At 48.4% G+C, this 24,510-nt stretch overlaps 7 protein-coding genes across 7 annotated transcripts; 3 read left to right on the top strand and 4 right to left on the bottom strand.

Moving 5' to 3' along the window:
* Nucleotides 1-1,068: 1,068 nt before the first annotated feature.
* UA08_06822 (hypothetical protein) lies at nucleotides 1,069-2,677 on the top strand (the record flags this gene model as incomplete). The annotated part of the gene is made up of 4 exons (XM_020269141.1): nucleotides 1,069-1,168; nucleotides 1,226-2,270; nucleotides 2,349-2,445; nucleotides 2,504-2,677. 4 exons carry the CDS (start codon nucleotides 1,069-1,071, stop codon nucleotides 2,675-2,677), a joined length of 1,416 nt encoding a protein of 471 aa, XP_020118214.1.
* Nucleotides 2,678-4,180: 1,503 nt separating this feature from the next.
* On the bottom strand, nucleotides 4,181-5,020 carry UA08_06823 (hypothetical protein; the record flags this gene model as incomplete). Its single annotated transcript, XM_020269143.1, has 2 exons — nucleotides 4,181-4,671; nucleotides 4,732-5,020. The coding sequence occupies 2 exons, from the start codon at nucleotides 5,018-5,020 to the stop codon at nucleotides 4,181-4,183; spliced, it is 780 nt and encodes a 259-aa protein (XP_020118103.1).
* Nucleotides 5,021-5,726: 706 nt separating this feature from the next.
* On the top strand, nucleotides 5,727-10,231 carry UA08_06824 (hypothetical protein; the record flags this gene model as incomplete). Its single annotated transcript, XM_020269144.1, has 7 exons — nucleotides 5,727-5,909; nucleotides 5,963-6,260; nucleotides 6,327-6,567; nucleotides 6,625-7,684; nucleotides 7,743-8,008; nucleotides 8,081-10,037; nucleotides 10,103-10,231. The coding sequence occupies 7 exons, from the start codon at nucleotides 5,727-5,729 to the stop codon at nucleotides 10,229-10,231; spliced, it is 4,134 nt and encodes a 1,377-aa protein (XP_020118072.1).
* A 587-nt stretch (nucleotides 10,232-10,818) lies between these two features.
* UA08_06825 (hypothetical protein) lies at nucleotides 10,819-13,487 on the top strand (the record flags this gene model as incomplete). Its single annotated transcript, XM_020269145.1, has 3 exons — nucleotides 10,819-10,907; nucleotides 11,067-11,255; nucleotides 11,351-13,487. The coding sequence occupies 3 exons, from the start codon at nucleotides 10,819-10,821 to the stop codon at nucleotides 13,485-13,487; spliced, it is 2,415 nt and encodes an 804-aa protein (XP_020118208.1).
* A 904-nt stretch (nucleotides 13,488-14,391) lies between these two features.
* Nucleotides 14,392-15,979, bottom strand: UA08_06826 (hypothetical protein; the record flags this gene model as incomplete). The annotated part of the gene is made up of 2 exons (XM_020269146.1): nucleotides 14,392-15,719; nucleotides 15,784-15,979. The coding sequence occupies 2 exons, from the start codon at nucleotides 15,977-15,979 to the stop codon at nucleotides 14,392-14,394; spliced, it is 1,524 nt and encodes a 507-aa protein (XP_020118209.1).
* An 882-nt stretch (nucleotides 15,980-16,861) lies between these two features.
* Nucleotides 16,862-18,383, bottom strand: UA08_06827 (hypothetical protein; the record flags this gene model as incomplete). Its single annotated transcript, XM_020269147.1, has 2 exons — nucleotides 16,862-18,142; nucleotides 18,207-18,383. The coding sequence occupies 2 exons, from the start codon at nucleotides 18,381-18,383 to the stop codon at nucleotides 16,862-16,864; spliced, it is 1,458 nt and encodes a 485-aa protein (XP_020118277.1).
* Nucleotides 18,384-20,242: 1,859 nt separating this feature from the next.
* On the bottom strand, nucleotides 20,243-23,015 carry UA08_06828 (hypothetical protein; the record flags this gene model as incomplete). The annotated part of the gene is made up of 7 exons (XM_020269148.1): nucleotides 20,243-20,902; nucleotides 21,527-21,542; nucleotides 21,626-21,630; nucleotides 21,826-22,049; nucleotides 22,110-22,400; nucleotides 22,462-22,528; nucleotides 22,581-23,015. The coding sequence occupies 7 exons, from the start codon at nucleotides 23,013-23,015 to the stop codon at nucleotides 20,243-20,245; spliced, it is 1,698 nt and encodes a 565-aa protein (XP_020118274.1).
* Nucleotides 23,016-24,510: the final 1,495 nt, after the last annotated feature.

Consider the following 24,510-nt stretch of genomic DNA (forward strand, 5'->3'; position numbering starts at 1 on the left):
AGGTGGACGGGGGTAGGATGATGTGCACGCACTTTTCCTACCTAATCGCCTAGCTGAAGCACTAGAGGAGGAGTGTGCATAGGATGGATTATGCGTGTAGATAAAATACGCTTGTGCAACTGCTGCATAACAAGTTTCTACCAAGTCTCGACTCTTTACGTCCAGACAAATGTAACCTTTTATTAATAATTGTATAGATACGTGGTGACTAATTTGGGAGGGCTAGAATCGTCTTCCGGCGACAAGTCGAGATTTCAGCGGGCTGAGGCTCCTTACAGTACACGAAGCTAACAGTGATATTGGAAAGTCATGCATTTGAAGTAGTCACTACTCACCAGTAAAATTTCCACAAAAATCTGCACGGGGGGAGGGGGTTTGCCGCTGGTCTAGGATCCCTGTCCAAACAAGATAAAGGGGAATTTGCGAAGATTTCAACCAGATATTTGCATTTTTGTTCATTGCGAATTAATGAAGTTGATTTGCGAAAAAAAAAAGGCACGCAGAAAATTGTAGAACAGGCCAAGCATTAATGAATATACATGCAGTTTCTTGCCTGAAGCGGCAACGAGCATAGGGCAAGGGCTTTGGCGGAGGGACAAAAGAAAAGAAAAAGAAAAAGAAAAAAAGAAGTCAACGATCTCTACTTATCGAACTGTCTATATATGTATTAACCAATGGCGAATGAAGGAGTCACGGCTTGCTACAGCGTGCTTTATGCTAAAGGACTAGCTGCAAGGAGTTGCCATCACGCACATTTGATTGTTCGATTAATTCTTCCTTGATCAAACCCTGCAAAAATAAACATGCCATCGACTGAGCTAGTCAAAGACGAAGCCAAAATAGCATAATATTTCGTATGCGCAGGGCCCGGATGGCGTGATGGAGGTCTTTTTTGCCGTTTCCGGTAATTTCTGAGGCATATCAGCACGGGAACCCTCACTCTGCTTTATATCCATGGGGAGATGTATATAATAGCGTTCTCGCTCTTTTTCCTTGGAAAAATTTTCTCCGCGCCTGTACATAAACTCCTCGACCCCCCGCAGACACCATATTAAACTGCAGCTTCCAATGGCAGAGGTAGAAAAGGGTCTGGGACTCACCTCGAGCGACAACATACCAGACTCGCCTCGGTTTAACAGCGACGACTCCGAGCAAGAAAAAAATCCGGGTAGGAAGCGAGTTTGCTCCTGCGTAAAACAAATCAGAATGCTGACAAGTCAAATAGTAAAATGGTATCGCTCGACTTTTTACAATGCCCTCATCCTCGGTATATGCAACTTCCTGGCCCCGGGAATCTGGGGAGCCATGAACTCGCTGGGTGGCGGCGGTGATGAATCGCCCTATTTGGTCAATGTCGCCAATGGCCTAACCTTTTCGCTCATGGTTCTCTCTTGCTTCTTTGGCACCGTCATCGTGAAATATATCGGGATCAAGTGGACGTTTATAGCCGGTACCATTGGATACGCCCCCTACGCTGCCGGTCTGTACACACATAACCGATACGGCTACGACTGGCTCGTTTATCTCGGTGCTGTGCTTTGTGGGCTCTCTGCAGGCATCTTCTGGATGGCCGAAGCAGCCATTGCGCTTGCCTATCCAGAGCCATATAATCAAGGACGGTTCCTGGGATTTTGGCTGAGTTTTCGAGTGGGCGGCCAGATTGTAGGAGGTGCCATTGAATTGGGTCTTGACGCCAAAGACAACACTGCAGGATCGATATCGTATACCGTGCTAGCGATATTCATTGCACTCCAGGCCTTGGCCCCGTTTGTTGGTGTGTTGCTCTCGCCACCGAACAGAGTCCAAAGAACCGACGGGCTTCCAGTTCGATTGCGCATCTGCGAGCAAACATGGACTAAAGAGGTGGTCGAAGTCACCAAACTGTTTTTCAGTCGAGACTTTCTGCTCATTGTTCCTCTCATTTGTCAAGCTGTGTATACCGAGGCTGTGATGTTTACGTACCAGGGACTCTGGTTTTCTGTGCGAGCCCGTGCCTTGGGATCGTTCTTATCAGGTATTGTTGCGTTGATTAGCGGGAACATTCTCGGTGCCTTCATTGACAGCAAACGAGTTTCGCTGAAGACACGAGCTCGAGCTGCGTATTTCGTGGTGTTGGGACTGCAGGGTGCTTGGTGGATCTGGGGGACAGTGCTGGTAACTCGGTATAATAAAACAAATCCAGTATTCGATTGGACGGATCCAGGCTTCGGGGCTGGGTTTGGCTTGTTTCTGTTTTGGGTCATTGGATTCCAAATCAACTATCTATACCTGTGAGTTGTCCTTTCTTTATAGTAGACCCGTCATCTACCAACTATTGCAAGAGAAGAGGAATGTGCTGACAATCACAGATACTTTGTCGTTGGAAATATCGCCAAGAATGAGCAGGAAGTCATCCGTATAGCAGGCCTGCTTCGTGGCACCGAGTCTGCGTCTCAGGCAGTCAGTGTAAGTATCATATTCTCGGCACAGAACAGACGGATTACTGATATTGGCATGTCGATAGTACGGACTCTCGAGCGTCGCGATAATGGGCAGTGTTGGTGACATCTACCTCAATTTTGGTCTCTGGGCCGTGGCGTTATTCCCTGCATGGTTGGTCGTCAAGGAGATCGGTGTGACGAAGGGAGATGTGAAGATTGAACGCGAAAAGGCATTGGCAAACGCAGATGCCGAATGAATTGACAACTTGAAGCGTTTGAACATGTCTGGCAGTGATAGATGTAGATTGCAGAGTACTTTTTCATTCCTAGAAATTAAGCGAAGGGTTATTACTAGGATTAGGATTGGGTTCACCATCTTTCCTACATATCCAATGTTCATGGGAATAGAAAAGCTGTTCGAGGTATGCTACCACAGGAAGTTCTCTGATGCGTTCCTAAAAACCAAGGTCCTGGTGTACAAATCTTACCATAGCAGCCTCCAACGGCCAAGGACCAATAATTTTCTCAAACTTCTCTGGCCAATCATCAACCCATTGGAACAGGGCAAAGGAAGCGGCATATTCCCAATAGGCTGGGTACCAGCCAGCAGTTTCCCAATCAATAATCGCAGCTACTGTATAGTGTTTCTCCCTTGAAGCAGGGTCCACGATTTTTTGGATAAGAATGTTTTGTCGATAAAGGTCAGAGTGGGTAAATGTGCTTTGACGTTTATTGAGTGTGGATGGTATATTTCTGGTTAGGAAATCAGATATCCATCCGCGTTGACCAATATCCTCCCGAATCTGATGGGAACGAAGGGATATAGCACGACCGAATTTCCTGTCTGTCTTAAAAGGACCGGTGATAGAACGATTATCATCTCTCGAAAGGAAATATCGATGTTTCAACGGCCCTCCCGCAACACTTCCGTAAAAGCCAGATGATGGTAGTGATCTAATTTTCTTGGATTCTAGATCTTGGCACACTATTGAACTTTTCTCGCTCTCCGAGAGCGGTCGGCAGCATTCGCGTTGCTATCTCAATTTCATGCTGGCTAGGAAGCGGCTCAGGAAGCTGCTTCATTTCTCGGTAGTAGGGCAATGAAATAGACATAATGATGAAGGAAGATGGATCCTTATAATTGGTGAAGTTGTCTGGATCCGGTTACCCCTCGCTGCTCCGTTTCAGTCAACTGGCCGCCCTAAGAGCTAACTCCGAGATAGGAACATATCTATCGACCATGAGTCGATAGATTATCAGTCTTTATACTAGATAATCCTTAATTTTGATTCTAATTCTTTGAGGTGGTCTGACGACAATATAGACTGACTGACACTAAGTTCCAGACCAGGCTTCTATATCAACTTACCCGTCAGCGTGGTAGCAATGGCCGCGTTACTTTTGATATCATTGCCCAGAAAACAGCATTAGCAGGCTCGTGCAATTGGATTTCGTCGCGTTCTTCCATGATCTCGATAGCGTAGGCTTTCTGTTGTTCTCTCCAACCATGGTCATGTTTCCTTCTGGCTCCATGGGGTGGATCGACAGATCCTTGGAATAGTGTAATAGTAATCGGTCTTTTCTGTGGTTTTGCCGGCAATTTGGCTGCGTTCTGGATTACCATACTAGATCAACTATTATAACAATGACCGTGAATATGAGGAGTAGTAAATCCACAATTGCTCATCAAGGAGCAGCCATTTATTGTCATTATTATAGTACTACCTCTCCCACAAATTTAAAGCCATAACGAAATACATCTAAAATTGCGTGCCAACGTGGATACCTCCATCCACCAATATATTTGTCCCAGTGACAAAACTGGCTAACGGACTCGCCAAAAAGACCGCAACATTTGAAATTTCCTGCGGTCCACCCAATCGCTTCAATGGAATCTTTAACCGCTGCTCCTCAACCCACTCTGGCATGAGTTCTGAATAATTTTCCCATGGACCGCCCTCGCAGAGAACGGGACCCGGCGAGATGGCATTAACCCTAATACCCTTGGGGCCTAAATAGTGCGACAGCTCTTGCACATGCTGCAGCTGCGCAGCTTTGCAGGGTCCGTATGCCGCTGGTGGGCTTCGGTAAAACTCACGGCCCATGAAGGAGCTCTGCACGATGATGGAAGCCTGAGGTGACTTCTCTAGATAAGGCTCTGCAGCCTTCACCAACTCCACGAAGCCCATGACATCAATCGCAAAGCTGCTTTGCCAGTGCTCTGTTTCACCTTTCATATGCATTGGGGACGCTGAGGGTTATTATTAGCAATCAAGTTATTCGATATTTTACCCTGGGCCAAGCTACGAACCATTTGCGATGATAACATCGATGCGTCCAATACGCTCCGCGGAGCTGTTGACCCAATTGACGATCTCTTCTTTGGAAGAAACGTCAAACGCAGTTCCAAATGCGCGAGCAGGATTGTTTTTGGGAAGAGATTCATGGACGTCGTCAAACTCAGTGTTGGTGACGGTGCGGGCGCAATACGAAACGTTGGCGCCTTCTTGGAGGAATTGACGCACCATGGCCTGGCCCATGCCACGGGTGCCGCCCGTTATAAGAACATGTGCGCCTTGGAGACCCGTTTCAAGAGGCATCGTGTATATAGAAAGGGGTTGTTAAGAGATGGTGGTGGGAGGTGAAAAAGACGGATTGGAGTGATGATGGCGATAGGAAGGGAGGGGGCATTTGGGCTTTCTATATTTCTTTAAGTCACGCTCATGAAACTGCCAATGCCCCACAGTTGTCGGTCCGCAGCAGCAGTGTAAGTTCCCTAATACGGCGTGTCAAACAGAAAATCGTGAACTCCTTCGGAGCATCAGCCCAGAGGCCAAATCGGGATTGCTGAGAAGATCAAGCTGCGCTAAACCCTTGCTGGTCTCATCTGCGCTGCTTCTCCTTCGGGACGGCCCAATCAGGCAACTAGCTCCACACAAGATAGGATGACTAATAACCTTAATATCTGGCTCTAACGCAAGTTGGGCGAGTTTCCGAAACTCCTTTAGGAAGTTCTTCAACATTTCCTGATTGGGCACGTAGAAGGATCAACGGATATAACTGCTGACAACTTACACAACTACAATAAGCAAAGACTTTATAGGTTATATAAGTCTGCTGGATTTCCCTCGTTATGGCGGCATATTCGTCTTTACCTTAGCAGTGTTCTCTTGTAAGGTTCTTGGTGTATTGGATTGCTACAGTTGTATATCCGCCGCACCAATGGAGCAGCATCAAGAGACAGGCACTTCACATCAAACCTCTGGAGAGAGTAGTTCGGCGACATCCATAAACGCAGATTCAATCATGGTGAAGGAACATGCTGTTATGCACGACCACACGATGTCCGACTCATCCAACAATGTGGCCGTTGAGCCGATTGCCTTGAGCGTGAAACGGTTTTTGTCCCCTTACATTACCGAGCAAAACAGCCCTCAGTCTACGATAATTGTGATGAAGAATTTGACAGTTGAAGGCAGTGGGACAGGCGTAAGTGATAAAAGCTTGCACACTTCCGTTAGAATTCTAACAAATGGTGAAAGGCCGCACCCGCCCCTAGCGTGTTCACAGAGGCAAAGTCTGGCTTCGGCCTGTGGGAGCCGATTCAGACCAGGATGCATCATCCGTCATCGCGGCCAATTCTTCGAGATTTCTCTGCTGCCATCCAACCGGGCGAAATGGTCTTGGTAATTGGAAAACCTGGCAGCGGTTGTACCACGTTTTTGAAGACACTTGCCGGCATGTGGAGTGAGTATAAGGGGGTTGAAGGTGATTTGACACTTGGAGGACAGCCCATGCAGTCCGTTATGGATAAAAATCCCCAGGATGTTGTATTTTGCGGTATGCCTTCTTTGTTCACCCCCACGGCCTGGTACGCGGAGAACTGCGGTCACTGACTATGAACAGCCGAGTCTGATGACCACTTTCCTACCTTGACTGTTTTTGAAACACTACGATTCGCACTTAGAGCGCGATGTGGGCCCGAGCCAAGTGCGTCAGAGGTCGATGAGAGGGTTCGGTATCTAGCCCAACTGGTCGGACTCAGCCATGTGCTCAACACCAAAGTTGGAGATGCTTATATTCGGGGAGTAAGTGGAGGGGAGAGGCGCCGTGTCTCATTGGCTGAGGCGTTAGCAACATGTGCGCGGTAATTTTATCAATTCCCAGCGTTGTACGAAAGAAGACTAATCATGGATATCCTTAGGTTGATTTGCTTGGATAACCCGACCAACGGTCTGGACTCCTCGACAGCCCTTGAATTCATGGAGATGATGCGAGAGTGGACATTGCAGAGCCAGTGCGTGACCGCCATGAGCGTCTATCAAGGCAGTGATGCCATCGTGCCATACTTCGACAAGGTGGTTGTCATCAATGCTGGACGCCAAATCTTCTACGGGACCATCCCCGACGCCAAAGCGTACTTCCTCAGTCTGGGCTTTGAATGTTCACCTGCTACTACCACCACAGACTTTTTGAACTCCATGTCCGCTGATCCTGAAGTACGCCGTGTACATGAAACCCGCCGGAATCGAGTACCGCATACACCAGACGAGTTCCAAGATGAATTTAGACGCAGCGTTCACTTTAAAAGGCTCCAATCCGCCGTACAGAGTGCCATGTCTCTTCCTGCCGTGGTACATCCTAACAAGTCAGACCAATACGCTTTGCCACTTTATCAACAGATAATGTACTGTACTACGCGCCAGGTGCGCATCATTCAGCACAACTATAGCTCCTTGCTTGTGGAAGCCATGTGTATTGTCGTCCAGAGTTTGATCCTAGGAACTTTGTTCCGAAACCAAAAAAGAGACACAGGGTCCCTGTTTATCTTCGCATCTGCTCTCTTTTACTCTGTCCTTGTCCCCGCCCTGCAAGCTATGGCAGAGTTTCGCAGTACTTTCGCTCAGCGACCGCTTATCCTCAAGCACAAGCGATACAGGCTCTATCGACCCATGGCCTATGGTTTTGGATTGATCATGACGGATATCGTCTGGAAAGTCTTCGTCATATTTTGGAATATTCCTCTCTATTTCCTGACTGGATTCCAGCAGAACGCTGGCAATTTCTTCACCTGGTTTGTCGTGGTGTATATCGAGCATCTCGCTTTGTCCATGTTCTTCCGTTCTGTGGCAGTGTTCTCGTCTAACATGTATCGTGCCGTCCTCCCAGTCGGTATATTCTTTAACATGTATGTTCTGTACACAGGCCTCTATGTGCCACCGCCTCAGATGCAGGTGTGGTTAGGCTGGCTCAGATACCTCAATGTAAGTATTCACTCTCGCTTCTCGTTGATGAAAGGGACTCGCTAACCAGAAGAAACAGCCCCTTCACTACGGTTTCGAATCTGTCATGATCAATGAGTTCGCCGATCTGAGCTACGAATGCAGCAAATCAGACCTGGTCCCATCAGGGCCTGGCTATGCCAGTCTTGCCAACCAGGTGTGCGCTGTGGTAGGCTCTGAGCCCGGTCAACGACTGCTGTCCGGAATGGCATATATCAAGGCACAGTATGGCTTTGAAAGGGGAAACCTCTGGCGAAACTTGGGGATCAATGCGGCATTCTTTATTGTTTTCGGTCTGGCTTCAGCGTAAGTTTTGGAAACTAATTTTCTGTTCCGTCCCTCTCTTATGTGCTCAAGTGGGCTGATGATGATGATTAGGATTGGCATGGAACGTCTTAAGCAACCAGCAGGCCGGTTGGCAACCGTATTCTACCGAGGTATGAAATCGAAAAATCCTTCTTCCCGACAAGTATCGAAATCAATGGACCAAGAGAGTGGACCTGTGGATCTCGATGTTCCCCCAGTGCAAGAAGAAGCCATAACTCGCGAACGAAACACAACCATTGAGTATCAGTCTCGCAGTTTGACCTGGACAGGGCTTAACCTTGACGTCAAAACCAAAGACGGTCAGAAACGCCTCTTGAATAACTTGAATGGGACTGTCTATAGTGGACAGATGAAAGCGTTAATGGGTGTGTCTGGCGCTGGCAAAACCACCTTGTTGAATGCTCTGGCTGGCCGATCAACGGTTGGAACACTGAAGGGGACACTGATGCTGAACGGACAGCTTCTCCCCAAGTCTTTCAATCGTTACATGGGCTATGTGCAGCAGCAGGACATTCACCTCCCCACGCAGAGTGTGCGAGAGGCACTGCAGATGACCGCCCGCCTTCGTCGACCACAAGAGATATCCCTCGAAGAGAAAGACGCCTATGTCGAAGAGGTCATTCAGTCACTGGATATGGAATCTATCGCGGACGCTTTGATTGGTACACCTGGAGCAGGTCTCAACCTGGAGCAGCGCAAGAAGGTCAGCATTGGCGTAGAGATGGCTGCAAAGCCCGACATTCTGTTCTTAGATGAGCCGACTTCCGGTCTCGATGGGCAATCCGCGTACTCTATCGTTCGACTCCTCCGAAGATTGGCAGATTCGGGACAGGCTATCATATGTACTATCCACCAACCCGCTGCGGAATTGATTGCAATATTTGACGAACTATATCTTTTGGCTCGTGGCGGTCAATTAGTGTATGAGGGTCCCTTGGGTGTGGACTGCCAGCAGGCCGTCACTCACTTTGCACAATATGCTCGCCCGTGCCGTGAGGGCGAAAACCCCGCCGAGTACTTCCTGGAGGTAATTGGTGCTGGCACACGTCAAGATATTCAGATAGACTGGGTCGACATTTGGAAGCAAAGCCGTGATCAGGCCTCGGAAAAGCCGAATGCGCTTGCATCTGCTGAAATTGATGGTTCACGCAATCATGAAGACCATTCTTCGTCCTCACTCTACGCGGCACCATTTTACTACCAAATGCTCGTACTACTCAAGCGGACATGGCTCTACTACTGGCGGGCGCCGGATTATGTTAGAGCCAAACTATGGTTGAACGCCGGTAATGGATTGTTAAATGCAATGACCTATCTCAACTCCCCCCTGACCCAGCGAGGGGCCTACAACCGCGTCTTCTCGTCGTTCATGTCATTGATTGTCGGCCCACCACTGGGACTGCAGGTGCAGCCGCGGTTCGTCATGTTGCGAAACATCTTTGAGCACCGTGAACGCGAGAGTCTGACTTACCACTGGCTAGCATTCAACTTGTCTGCCATTCTTGTGGAGTTGCCTTATGCATTCCTTACCTCACTCGTATATTGGCTGCTTTGGTACTTCCCTGTGGGCTATTTCCGAGATGCCAATCATGCAGGATACAGTTTCTTAATGTATCAGCTCTTCTCCGTGTTCGCAACCAGCTTGGCTCAACTGTGCGCCTCGCTGATGCCAACCGTTGAAGCCGCGCTCTCTGCCAATGGATTCTTTTTCATGTTTTGTAACACTTTCGCTGGTACCTTGTCCCCAGAACCGGTGACTCCGGCAGGATGGCGTTGGTACTACAAGGTTTCGCCCCTGTTTTACATGAACGAGGGCGTCGTGGTGGACGTCCTGCATGATTTGCCCCTCCATTGTACCGACTCAGAGGTGTCCATTTTCCAGCCACCAAACAGCACGACCTGCTATCAATATGCCGCATCTTTCCTTGAGAGTGCAACGGGATTCCTGGTCAACCCGAACAGCACAGCCAATTGCGAGTACTGTCCATACAAGAATGGCCAATCATATGTGAGTATCCCTGCATGAATTACAGTTATTCCGAAATGATTGACACTGACTGGAACTGGCTTTAGTATTCGCAATATGACTACAGCTTTAGTCACCGCGGCCGAAACGTCGGTGCATTCATCGGGTTTATTGCCTTCAATTTCACCATGGTTCTGGTCATTACTTATCTGACGCGTGTTCATCGCCGCCGCTGAGAGTGTAAAGAGCAGTATAATTGACTGCTTGCATTTTTTTTCTGTCGGGTTTAGTTGTTCATTTGGTTAATTCCCTTGCATTTCTTTGCTGATTCCCATAGAAGTTTGTTCGCATAATCTTTTTCTTCCTTTTTTTTTAATGATATTTTCGTCTAAGCACATCAGCAGATAGACCAATACATATATATGAAATGTCCAGAGTGATAAAGAGGTTTTTTGAAGCGGCATAGTTATAACCACAGCGACATTAGTCATTGGCATGAATTGCAGAAATATGCGACCACGGGTTGAGATTCAGCTTGGGGCCGTCGGCGTACTGAGGAGGCTCTATTGAGCGTTCCACGGTCTGACACATGTAGCCCAAAATGCTAGCTCATGTTGTAATATGTCAATAAGCCATCCTTGCTGTGCGGAAGTTGGCATGTTGAAGTATTTGCCCTCCGTTTCCTAGCCGCGCTGATGCCGAAACTGACAGGATCCATTGTTCAAAGCTGCGAATAAAAGACTTACACTTGTAAGTTTAATCCCATATTCCTGTCTGAACTGGCTCATAAACCTCCTTAGGAGGATCCAAAGCGTCACAGAAAATGGAGGCGACTAAGTTCATGTCGATGTGGAAAGAGGTTGGAAGCGATAGAATTGAAAAGGAGAGGTTGAAAGGTGGGAGCGGCCGAAGGTATGGTATGTATCGTACAGTACCGCTAAGTGTAATTTACGGTCAGCGTCGAGCTATAAAGCCTTTGCGACTCTCTTTCTCTCTCCCCGCTGAACTCTTGCATTTCGCGATATCACACATCCAGATGTTTTCCACCTTCTCTGCCAACCTCAACACCAGTGATTCTGCGTCCGAGCGACCCGACACACCACGTCCCAAGCGTACCCAGGTTGTGCGGGCCTGTGACTGGTGTCGCCTCAACCGCGTCAAGTGCGATGCTAACCCGCCATGCCAGAACTGCCGTGATCATGGCAGACACTGCAGCAATACAAAGCAATCCGAGGCCCATTCACTACCGGCTGCAAATCGGTTAGATCTCACCCACTTGGCTGTCTTGTTTTCGCTTGTTTTCACTTCGATACCAACCCAATCGGAAAAGGCTGAACGCTGACAAATACGGCCAGGGAAATACATCGACTGCGCAACCGGCTGAAGGACTTGCAAGAGCAACTTGATAAAGTAAGAGAAGAATCAAAAAATCGAACTGAAGTCGCGAAATCGCCGTCGACGCCATTCTCAAACATTTCAGATTCGACTCCTCACGTCACAACATCCGCAGCGCTTCCAAATTCGCATCGCAAAACATGGGACGGCCTTCACGATCCGCAGTCACAAACTGGCCGAGTGATCCACTATGGCCCTCTTTCTTCACCGTACATGGTGATGCGACTGAACCGGTACATGCGCGAGTCATCCAATCAGTTACATCTCAAATCTGTCCTTCCCGTCCGCATCTCTCAGATACACCGTCACTCTCCCACTGTTTCGCACGAGCAATTGTCGGACGAAGCGGAACAGCCCAGCCTCCGTCTAAGACTGGCCGAGATTGAGGACCTGTCTCGGGAGCAAGAAGAGTATTTCTTAGTCCTCCTCTGGCAGTCGTATAACTGCATATACCCGATTGTTGCAGAGGAGGAGTTTCGTGAATATTACAATTCGCTTTGGGACGGGACAACCGGTCAAGCACCGCGTCGGTCTTCCGCGCTTGTGGACAGCTTATTGGCTGTATGCATGCAGTTTGGCAGCACTTTTTTGGTCGACGATGACGAGGATATCACGGACGGTGAAACGGAATCGCAGGCCACTCGCTTTAATACTGCCGCGTATGCATTCTATCGTCGGAGTCAGAGCGCGCTGATGGAGGAACTAGAACATCCTTCAGTCCAGTCACTGCAGAGTCATATATACTGCATCATCTACCTGTACAATACCGCGAATCTAGATACTGCTCATGCTCTCCTCGGGCTGGCCATCAGGGTTGCTCATATGCTGCGCTTACATATTCGACCTCTGGGCCCTATCCCCAAGGTGAAACAGGAGCTGTTTTCCCGTATGTGGTGGACGCTGTACCAATTGGATAGCCAAATCTCGATGACGCTTGGGCGTCCACCACTGATCAATTCAGATGAAGTTGGATGTGCGATGCCAAGTGACAGCAGTGACGTGGTGCAACTATCAACCACGGGTCTGGTATCGCCTCCGAATGAGGAGGACATTAGCTGGCTCAGCTTCCACGTACAGTACATCCGCCTGACGGCAGCGGCGCGTAGGGTCCACGCTGCTTTTGGTGCGCGCTGTGCGGAGTTGTTACAGACCAAAGATATACAGGACGTGCACGAGGATCCGGTGGCCCTTGAGACTCTAGCAGGCTTCCTCAGCAACGAAGTTCGTGCGATGTACGACTGGGTGCAGACTGTACCACGGTCTCTCAAGAATCAACGCAAGGGCTCAGGCGAGGCCTTCTCGACTGATCGTACACCACTCAATCTGAATTCTGCCAGCCCTCTTTGGTTGCAGCGCCAACGTCTTCTTCTTGAAATTATCTATCATCATCTGCAAATAGCCAACTTCCGCCCCTTTATTCGCTTTCCTCCACGGGGCGCATCTCTCACGTCACTGTCAGATAATCACAGCATCGCTTCCCTCAATCACGCCGTAGTGTTGACCAGCATGCTGAACCAAGTCCTGTCTGAGACAGATTTGTTGAATGGATGGACACCCCTTTTCCAATACCAGTGGGATGCTACTATCTGCATTATATCATTTGTGCTCTCAAACCCGGTTTGTCCCCCCACCCCAGCCGCACGCAAAACCTTGCCGACAGCTCTCCGGACTCTGCACAAACTCGGCCAGACCTTTGCCCCTGCAGCCAACACCATTCAGCTTGCTTGGGAGCAGTTTCGCTCCAGTTCAAATCCGTATGGTTGGTCACAGCTCACGCCTCCAAGCCAGAGTTCCTCAGACACAACAGAGCTGGGCCCAACGTCAGTGCCGTCTTCATTACCCAATGCTGTCCCGGCAATGATGAAGACTACTTTGCCGCCAACCGATCAGTTTTCAGGCTCGTTAGCACATACCAAGATCCCGTCAAATATAATGCTCGGGAACGACTTTTCAGATCCAGCGGGGTTCACCCCGCCACTCGATCTCATGGATGCACCTCTCAATCTGCCAAATGAGCTCTTGATGGGAACTGATGCTCAGTGGATGTTGAATGGAGCGATGCCACTAGATGGATGGACAGGATATGGATCTCAATGATTTACCCTTTATCCTCGAAATTGGGGATCCAGTTATTCTGTTGTTTTCTCCATATATTGATGACTCTCATGATCTCTCTTGTAAATAGTTATCACGTATATAGACCAGTGAAGAAGGTTATATTTTTCCCCGTGGCTTTGGTGTTTATTTAGGTCATGTATATACCCCAATTATAAGAAGCCGTTTCGAAACTATATTTCTAGATGGGCTGCCGGTGCAGCTATCTAACCCATGCATTAATCAATAAGAAATAGTCTAAGGTTAGCGTGCGGGGCCCCAAATTTCTCACGCAGGTCTGAGGCTATTCACAAATCGAATTGACATGATCCTGATGGCGAAGACTTGAGTAGTGGTGAACACTGTGCTTGAATATAGGTGAGGATTGCTGCTTGCTTCCTTTGACTATCGTTCAATATTCAACAGCATGCTCTACTCGTAGCACTCGAATTGCCCCCTAACAGCGTCAGAAGTAATCTTGCCATATACATAGGTACAGAATAGGGATTTGCCCTATGTTGGACACAGGCTTATAGGGAAGATGTCGTACGGAATAGGTACTGGGGAACTGGAAAGGTTCGCCCAGGAATAGGGTTTGACCCACCCTCGTGACTCGGATTTACGAATTGAACCCTCAAGAACTAACTAAAAAGTCAATCTGTTTACTAAAGCTTTATGGAATGGGTTATATTTACTGCAAATCTCGATACCTAACAGAATAAGAGGTAGTAGAGCAACGGCAGAGAAATCAGACTTATATAATTATTGGTATTCGGCGGTATATACATATATATATCTATTGCAACTAAGGTTGCTTTCTATAGACAACTAAATCACGGTCTAAAAATCACTGCGCTAAACTTAGATTCATCTCTTTGTTTCGTTATTTTTCAGGAGCACAACGAGATCAGCTTTTCTCTTCAAGATTATGTTCTCGCGAGTCAGTCGCGTGGTCGAAATGCTCCCTCTTCGGCAAACTCCTCGCAATCCGAGGGGCGTCAAAGATGGTGTTAGACTGGATAAAGATCTCATCCATCTCCTCCAACGACCGGCCATTGGTCTCTGGGAAGAACAAATAAACGGTAACCACAATGACAAAGTTGATGACGACCCAGATGATGTAATATCGGTAATTGATGTCCTGGAAACCGGTCGGGGTGACCTCGACAACGACAAAGGTGAACAGCCACGTCATGCAGTTTGAGAGGCCACTGATCTTGGCGCGGAGATGAGGAGGCGCGACTTCAGTGGAGTAGAGGAAGGGCAGACCAAGGAAGCCAAAGGGGTAGAACATGTTGACGCCATATAGAGCAACGACAGCGACAATGAGCGCTGCATGGTTGTTGGTCGTTGAGCTTGTACCAGCGAGGACGGCCATAGAGATGCACATGCCGCTAGCACTAATAAGCATGAGCGGACGACGACCAAGGCGGTCGATAGTAAGCACGGCAGCGAGGGCGCCGACCAATTGGATGGTAGTCATAGCAGCGCTCAGAATGCGCGATTCCGTACCTCCCAAGCCGAGGCGCTGTTCAAAGATAACGGTGGCGTAGAAGGTGAGCGTATTGATACCGCAGAGCTGACCGAAAGATTGGCCTGTAATACCGAGCAGAAGTCGGTGCAAGTTGCGCTTCTCGCCCATCTTTAGAATCTCCCATCGGCCGACGCTGTGTAGCAGCTCTAGGGATCTGTGGATATCTCCGATTTCTTCCTGCACTGTGTCGGAATTGGCGTCGACATCACGTAGTGCACCCAGAATCTCACGGGCTTCCTGCTCGCGACCTTTGCCCAGCAGCCAGCGCGGCGACTCCGGCATGAAGAAAATGAAACACATGGCGAAGATGGACAGTGAGGACTGCAACACGAGCGGAACGCGCCACGCGACAGAGCTCGAGTCGATAAAAGAAAAGCCCAGGTCAATCCAGAGCGACGACGCGATACCGACGGACACGAAGAGACCCTCGGTAACAACGTGGGAGCCACGATGCGACGAGCCCGAGATTTCGGACTGCCATACGGGAACCGTGGCAGTGACACCACCGGTGCCGAAGCCCTGAACAAGTCGGGCCACGATGAACTGGGCCAGCGAGTATGAGGAGGCCATGAGCAAGGCGCCGATGATGACCAAGGCCGACGAAAAGAAAATGACGCGACGGCGACCGAGCCAGTCGCCCACAAAGATGGTGTTCAGCGCCCCAAAGATGGCGCCCACGGTGTACAGGGCCACCACGGTACCTGGAAACTCTATGTTAGACTCTCTCTCTCCCCCCCATGTGTGATATGCTAAGAGAAACGGTACCTTGCACATTGGAGTTCAACTTGCTCGAGTTGTTCACGGTATCCATTTTGGGGAATTGCTCGATGAACGAGGGCATGGTAAGCAGTCCACCGGCCACGGCCAGATTGTATCCGAAGCACATATAGGCCGGGAATACCACCAGCAAGATGGTGGCGAGGTTGAGGCGAGAGCCCCGGAAACCCAGAAAAGGAGCCATTTTACACTTTTGATTTTGCACCTGGACAGAACGCAGGAGGAAGGAGAAAAGAGAAAGGCCAGACAGGATGAAAGCGGCTTACTTTATATGAGTAATCCGGGCTGGCCGGCAAATTGCGTTGAGTCAGAGTGGCTTTTTTTTTTCTTTTACCGGCACCCAGATGAAGGCAAGATGGAAAGCGCTCAACCCCGCCAGTGCCCCAGTGTTCTTTAGTCTACTCCGTAAAAGTATAACATAAAACTAGACGAGAACCGGAGAAGTCGGCGTGGTCAGCTCGGTCTCGCTCTATCAGAAGTGGAGTCGGCCCGTGACAAGAAGATTTTTCCGCTTCTTTCAGGCTTTAACCTTCAGGGTGTACTTGTTCCTTTCCCGGAGATAGCTATATTACGTAGTACAGACATTGCATGATGGCTGTTATCTATCCACAGCGGCATATTGGTGACATAGTTGTTCTGTTACGATATTTCTCATATCTCATCGTTCCGTACTCCGTAATCATGCAGCGCTTTGACGAGGCAAAAGGCTTGTCTGGCCACCAGCCAATGACAACCGCCGCCGGCCGCCTCGCCGCCACGCTTACGCGTGTTTCCGGAAACGGCAAGCGTCTAGGACTTAGGGCTTAGGGTTTAGGGCTTCTCCTTCTATCTAGTCTTGGGGTACCAACTATAAACTAATCCTCTCCATTCTGGCAGTAACTTAGACTAAGCAAGCACGCCGAGTGCTGAGACATGAAGGCACAATGATCTGAAACCAAAGTAAAGGAAATGTGAACCCAGGGAGACGCAGAGCTGAGTCGCATATGAGTTGTGAGAGGAGAAAACAGAGAGAGATTGTAATGAAGGACAAGTGAAGGATTGCGAGAGTAGCTGGACGACCGCCAATTCAAGCTCGCGCATGCTGTAACCGCGCCATCTCCGCTTCCAGACGGCCCATGGCCTTGCGATGCAAGACCGCGCCGAACCAGTAGTTGCCACCGCGATCCCGCCCGTAGAGGTTAAAGACGTCCTGCCTATAAAGATCACTCTTACTGACGATGTCGACCTGGAAGTGACTGGGTTTTCCTTTGTCTGCCTTGTCTTTGTCGTCCCCAGCCGGGCGAATAGACGTGTCATCGGAATCGGCATCGGAGGACTCCTCTACAGCTGAACTGAAGTCAATCGCGTTCAGCAGTCCGCTGTTCGACCAATCCAGGAAGTAAACATGATAGCCGTCGGGGTCCCCCAGGACTGGATATCGGTCCCGCATGCCTGAGGTTCGAAGCAGCTTGGCGGTTGCAGCGAGCTGTTCAGGGGTTCCCTGCTGGAGGCACGACTTGCGCACGGCAACTGCCGTGTCTCCGAATGGGCCGTGGACGAGGTCTATGGCGCGGAGCTGGGTGAGGTAAGGGAATGTAGCGTTCTGGATGAACGCGCCGACGGCAGGGAACCTGTCGGTTAGTTTGTCGCGCAGATCGAAGAAACTGTGAATGCAGACACGACGATTCGACGACCCCATATGTGAGCAAATCACATTGGTGGCCCACCCCTTGACAACATCGGCCTCGGTCACCCAGTAAAAGCTGGTCATGTTATCGGTCGTTTTGCTGTCGAGCTCCTCGATTGTGTCGGCAGGAAGGCAGAAGACGCGAGATTCCATCTTGTGATCAAGGAAAATATTCGCAGTTTGCCGTACAAGTCTTGCAGGCAGAGCAGATAGGGGGCGTTTCTCTGGTTCTAAGACTGATCGTTCAATATCCTGATCAAAGCCAAACTCCTCCAGATTGTCCAAGTCGTATCCCATGAACCGTGGGATGGACGCCGGCTTTTTAGCCAGCATTGCGCACCAAGCCCGGAAAACGTCGGCCCAGCCTCTTCCATCAGTCATGGTGTGTGGCCAGGTGACAGAAATGAGAGTTCCGTCTGTGAAGGTGACGACACGTAGAGAGATCTGGGGGATACTCTTTCCTATGTATTCTTTGAAAGATGTAGCGCCATTGCCATCTGTGCAGAGCGGACGAATTTGTTCAACGCCAGGGTGGACAGATGGCCCATCTGTCTGATGGAACATTTTCGAGGCCAGTGCATGATCTTTGATCGACATGTTGAAACAAGCCTCGCTAAAGCGGACTGAAACGCGACCATACTCATATGGCCGTACAAGGCGGACGCCATAGCGATTGTATCCCTGTCAGTACAGAGTTTAGTGCTTTTGTGTCCTTGAGAATGGATAGGGATGAATGAATACTCACGCGCTGCAAGATTCGACCTCCGAGTTTCTTCCAATCCTCCTTTTGCAATAGCGCTTTCAAGGACTCATGGAGCTCGTCCACGTTGAAGGTATCATCAAAATGGAAAGTCATACATATTATCAAGCTTCGCAGGAAGTGAGTGTTGTCGAAGGAGTGAAGTGGGATTGAACTCTCCATGGTGATTGATGAGCTTGTGTTTGTAGGTAGGTGGGATATCAAAAAGAAGAAATCAGGAGATTGGATTGCCCAAAGAGAGAGCTCAACGGTCAGCTTGAGAGGTTGCAGGTCTTGAAATCCTTGACTGTATTCTCAAGTGCCTCTCTTCAGTGTGTCTAGAGAGTAAAGGGGCAAGGGCAAGGATGGAAGCAACTTTCTCCGGATCAGCTGTGCTTTGGCAAAAGGATAACTGTGAAGGTGAGAGATGAAGAGGAGGAGGAAAGGAGAAGGAAAAAGAGAGAGAAAAAGAAAAGAAAAGAAAAGGAAGCCTGTGAATGGAATCTTTGTCAGATGACTGTCTCTCATGGTTGTCACGACGATGTGCATAGCTTAGAACTCCCCGGAACTTTCAGTGTTTTGATGCGTGCTTCTGCCTGGCACCAAGCTTGGAGGTTGAATACTTGTTTTCCTGCTCCATCTACTTGAGTAGAGACTTTTTTGCATACTTCTTTTCAGTCTGTGCAATATACCTAGGTAGATATCAAAGATGCATGATGAACCCCGAAACAAAGGATGGGGATATACATGTTAAAATTTTATACCGGGAGACCCCATCAGAAGCCATAAATTATGGTGTTCAGACCTCTATCAAACAAGTCCGGCAACTAATCTTGTAAGAAAGGGATAGCTAAACCGCTCGATATCAACTATATAGTAGCTTTTCATTCAGAGCAATCCAGCCTGGCAGGTTTGGGTACCGCCATTTGACCGGTAGACCAGTCATTCCTAGATACTTGGCCTCTCATTAGACGCCATCGTGCCCCTGTCATTATTATCTGGGCAGACTGATTGAGCAGATACCGAAACCTTTGCCTACGTCTGCACCCATCTCCTAGGAGCAAGTAGCTCTTGATATCAATATCTTAGCGCAATTACAGCTTGAGAATCCTTCAAAGACCTTTTCCCCTTCGTGATTTCCATTGGAGATCTCAAAGCACCTAACGTCGGACGCGAAGATATCGGCACTCCTTATTTGAGCGTCTTGGGGGTGTCTTCCAACTTTGGTAACTTTCGGCTTCACCACTCCCATCCCAACCTAACGTCTTCCTCAACCATCCACCAAGACACTTCAATTTCCCTCAATCCACCTGTCTATCATTTTAGTGGGACTACAAAGCCATCCGCGTAAAACGATGGACAACACAAACGCCAACCACGCAACCTGTCACAAATGTTCAAAGCCTGATAACAGGCTATGGCTATGCAAATGCGTATCCTGCGAAGAGACCTTCCATTTTAAGTGCATGCCGGAACGCAAACTCTTTGAAGATACGATCTGCCATGACTGTCTGCTATTCAAGGAGAAGCCACAGCTCTTGCGATGTCTGAAGAAAGAGAATCAGCTGCTACGAAACGAGCTGAGCAAGAATCAAGAACTCATTCACCTGTACAAAGCGCAGGCGGACTATTGCGCGTCAATGATAAAGGATATACTCGCTGGCGTTGAGGATGCGGAAAATTCGTCGAATAAAGATATCTCGAAGTCATGAATATCAACTCGTACGTGATCAATCCCTCTTCTCGTTATCACAGAAAGGTATCGCCGCTTTGTCTTAATGCATTTGTGGACCTTCCACTGACTGTGAGTATATATTAAAGATTGTTATGTATTGACATCGAACTGGAGAATGAAGTCTCGCGAATGCACATCTGCACTTAGATTCGAGCTACGACAAATTATCTAGACTGAGAGACACAGTTGAAGGAGCAAAGAATCATACACTATAGTTGCACGCAATGTCTGTTTTTGTATTTAGTGGATGTACATCAACTAGTCAAGACTATCACCATTGTATTACAAATACCTAATCAGACAGATATCATTCAGACTCATCCTTCTCCCTCGAAACATCCGCCCCCGACAATCGCCTAATCTTGCACAGTTTATCCCGCAACGCGTCACATTGAGACTCCAATTCGTTCACACGCGCCTGTAAGTTCTCGTTGTACTCTTTCATTTCCCAGATACACGCGTCTTTATCGTCGACTTTCTGCTTGAGCTGTTCTCTTTCTTGCTGGGGTTGCGAGTTTTGTGTGCGGAGGGTGTGGAGGCAGTTTAGATGGGTTTGGATGGTGTTAATGGCTGACTGCAGTTCGTCTGAGTGTTCGACGGTGGATAGTCCTAATTCGACGTGCTCTTCTGTATTCGTGATATCACTTTTGCGAGACGAGAGCGATGGTGATGAGGGAAGAGGAGAACGAGAAGAAGTTCGTCGACGCTTTGATGATGTACTTGCTTTGAGATGGATTTTGTGCTTTTTGGTTTGTTTCTTGTTTGGCTTAGGAGGTGTTTTGACCGAGACCCTTGTTATAGATTCGTTCATGTGCACAGGCGAGTCAGATAATGACATTGAAGTAGAATCCATATCCACTGCCAATTGTCCACCTCTTTGATGTTGAAACTCTGGCCATTGTGGAGCCACGCGCACAGCGAATCGCAGAGTCGCGAACAGCTCGTGCACTCCAAGAGCGCTTCGTCGCTATTCTTGCAAATGTAGCAGAATTTCACAAGGGGATCTTGTGCTGTTGACAGAGAATGTTAGAGTCGGTGGGCATCAGGGGATCTGATTAAAAAGACACGAACATGGTGAGAGTGCTGGCTCCTGAGCTGCCATGTGAATGGTCTCAGGTTGCTCGCTTTGAATCTGCTCTTCCATGCGAGGCGAGCGTTGGCATGGAGTATTGTTGTTACACACAGAAGAGTCAAAACCCAAGACAGCACGAAAACAAGGGGCTGGTCGTCTTCCATCGAGCAGACAGATCTTGTCACATGCATACAGATAACAAGAGTAACAATGTTACTGGTTTCTTTATAACGGACGACTTTGCGTGCCTGAGGTTGCTGTCCGCGGTTGCGCACTATTGTTGCCTGAGGCGACCAGCATTCATGGCTGTCGTCCTCCAGAGTTGTGTGTAATTAGCGCTAACTTGAGGTAAGAGACCAGGATACTACATCTATCGATATCTTATAGATATACATCATGCTGTGTATTCCCAATATGGGAATACAACATCCAAGTTAGGGTTCTGCAAGCCACGTGCTACTCGATAGCCCAAGAGATGCCTTCAAATTTCCACAATTGGACAGGGATATTGTTACTTACTGGGTATTGAATTATACTGAAAATTTGTTAATGTATTTTAATTACGTTTAATAATGCAGGAGTTATGTTAACGGCCGCCAGCCCGAATATTCATTCTACCATATCTAAATATATCTTGTCTGATCAATATATCTTATGTACAGAAACAGCATTATTCTCATGTTGCAAAGGAATTCTTCAAGGGATCCATATCCATATCATTGCTGTGCGATGCCCGAGACACCTGAAAAATTGTTAGCATGAATACACCACTTATTAGCCCTACGAAAAAAAAAAAAAAAAGAGGGAAAAGTGCTTACTTGCAACGTCCGGGTAACGCTGATACCATTCAACTCCATGCCGTTTGAATGGCTGTATATCGGGCGATCGCTCCCTGACCGATCGCTTAATGGAACTCCCTGAGATGGAGGCTTTCGACTTTTACTTCCCGGGGTTGCGTAGTCTGGATAGTTTGCATAGCGTCTGGTCTGCTGTCGACGACGGAAGAAGATAGCAAATGAAGGCAGTGTGCCGACGACGACAGCTACAGATTGTTAGACTTAGCACATATTCATTTCTTCCAAGTTTGAAAGACGAAACCCACCAATTGCACCTTCAATCTCACCCCAAAACATTAACCACGAACTAGACGGTGTCGTGTCGCTTCTGGACTCTAGCCCAACTTGTACTGTGCGTACAATGGCCATTATAATGCAGACAATCCCAACGCAGAACACGGCACCCAGACCGAGTTTTTCCTGGGTGGGCAAACGAAGCAGCCAAATCAGCTTCCAGGGGAGCAGCATGATCATAATATCGGTAAGCACGTCGACGGCGAAGGAAAAGTATAGACTGGCGACTTGAGCGACATCATCGCGATGAGTGGAGCATTCTCCTAGAAGGCAGATGTTAGATTGTCTTCGTCGAAACGTTAAAACGAAGACGATGCTTCTTACCAGGGGTGAACCATGCGTGCATACTCTGACAGGAGACGAAGTTCGTGATAAGGCATCCGACAAACATCTCAGAAATACAGTCAGCATGACAGCAATGCATCGACAGAGAGAATACACACCACAAGCGTAAGAATCAACACCCCCCACCACCATCTCATCTGGTCTGGCAGACCGGTAAAAAGTCGTCGATACAGAAACAACAAGCTCAATTTTACCGACCAAAGCACAATCCAAAAGACCATGGTATTTGCAAAGAAAATCTCGACTATGAACAACGCGTCTTTCTCGATGGATGCGTACAGCTGACCCGTTGAAATAGCGTTGTCGACTCGATACAACGAGGGCGCGACAACCGAGTATAACACGACCATGGTGAGGAAAGAGGCCCATGACAATATACAGAATCCATCTTCAATCTGGAACTCCCCCCATCTGTGCGTGCAGCGAAGAACAAATCGAGCTGCTGTGAAGACCGAAGCGATGGCCAGGGTGGCATAGCCAGTGGAGAGCACTTGGCTCTTGCTCACCAAAACCTCTGTAGCTGTAGCACTCATTTTGTTCTTTTAATATCTGTCTTGCTTTATAGCCTTGCGTTCTGGCTTGGTTTACCCTGCCCTCCCCTTCAACCACGACCCACGGGCAATGTCTTTCTGCACAGGTCGCCTCTGGAGATAGTCGACAGTAGAAATAGCCCAGTCATGGAAGCGGCGGCACTCATTCTACGGAAATTTCCGGCGTGGAATAGATCAATCCTTGATATCGAGCATGTTGGCTATAATATCATGTCATGGGTGAACTACTTGACAATCTGAGTGACAAGTTAGGGACATACTTTTACTCTAAATGTCCAGAATCCAGACTTCAGACTGACTAGCAACGGCCCCTAACACAGTGGTAAGAATTTATCCTACGAACAGTCATAGAGAGGAGTAGAATTCATCTAAAGTCAGCCATGTCAGGGCTTCGATGACATGGAGCGTGGTGGCGCACGCCACTGCATGCATCCAGTGATTGTGCTACTAGTACAAGCGTTAGTCCACCCTGGATGTAACGCTCGAAAGTTAGATATATAATCAATCAATCTTTAACTCCCTACTTAAAGTCCCCCTGCCGCTTTTACCTGCACATTTTGGCACAGAAAATGTCGCCGCAGATGGTGAAACCTGTCATCAGCAAATGTTGCACATCCCGCTGATTGCCCCGGTCCCAGCTATACTCCACACTATTATACAGCATCCCCCCCTTGTATAGATAATATTTATGCTCGTATATCCCTGCTAATTTCAACGCGTAGGATTGGGATGTGTTGGTGGCTGACGCTCTGGGCCGCTGGGAGTTGCCGATTCGGGCGTTAGGGCTAGGGCTAGGGCTAGTTGAAGCTGGACACGACGCACTCGAACATAAAGCATGCAAGCAGAAGCCTGGAAAGCTTGAATTGTGATTGCCGTTCATCATCACCAAAATTATCTCGCCTACATGTCTTAGCGCGGAGTAGGATTACCAGCGAGCGATTTAGTCAGACGTTTATCTTCTATTCACAGGCTACCAGGGCACTAGCTGGCTTAGCGGACGCCGAGTGCGTGGGATTGATTAGCGGTGACAGCCAAAGTCTACGGTACATTACATGTATGTAGGCTGTGGATGGCAGGACCTTTACTTAGCTATACGAAATGCTACAGTCGATCTCTTGCCGCTCTTCAACGGTGTAACCATCCATGCAGTAGCAATTCAGATAGCAGCAGATGCGATAAATAGACCAGGCAAGTACACAACAAGCAGTTGGATAGTGAGGATTCTCTACACATTTTAATCTAGCTGTTTCCAACTCTGTAGGCTCAGGATAACGTGCCTAATGTGGATGTCTCTCTGTAGTCAAAGCAAGGCTGCTCATTACTAATGGACATGTACTAATGGACAAGCAATGCTCTTGTCATTATTTAATTTAATATATAGTTACATAGAAATATAGACATCAGTGGACATTATTTCTTTACAAGTATAGTTGGTTTTTTGCGCCCGTTCTTGCTTGTTACCCCCCAGCCTCTCGTT

This window comes from Talaromyces atroroseus (genome assembly GCF_001907595.1).
Source record: "Talaromyces atroroseus strain IBT 11181 chromosome Unknown scaffold_9, whole genome shotgun sequence".
NCBI lineage: Eukaryota > Fungi > Ascomycota > Eurotiomycetes > Eurotiales > Trichocomaceae > Talaromyces > Talaromyces atroroseus.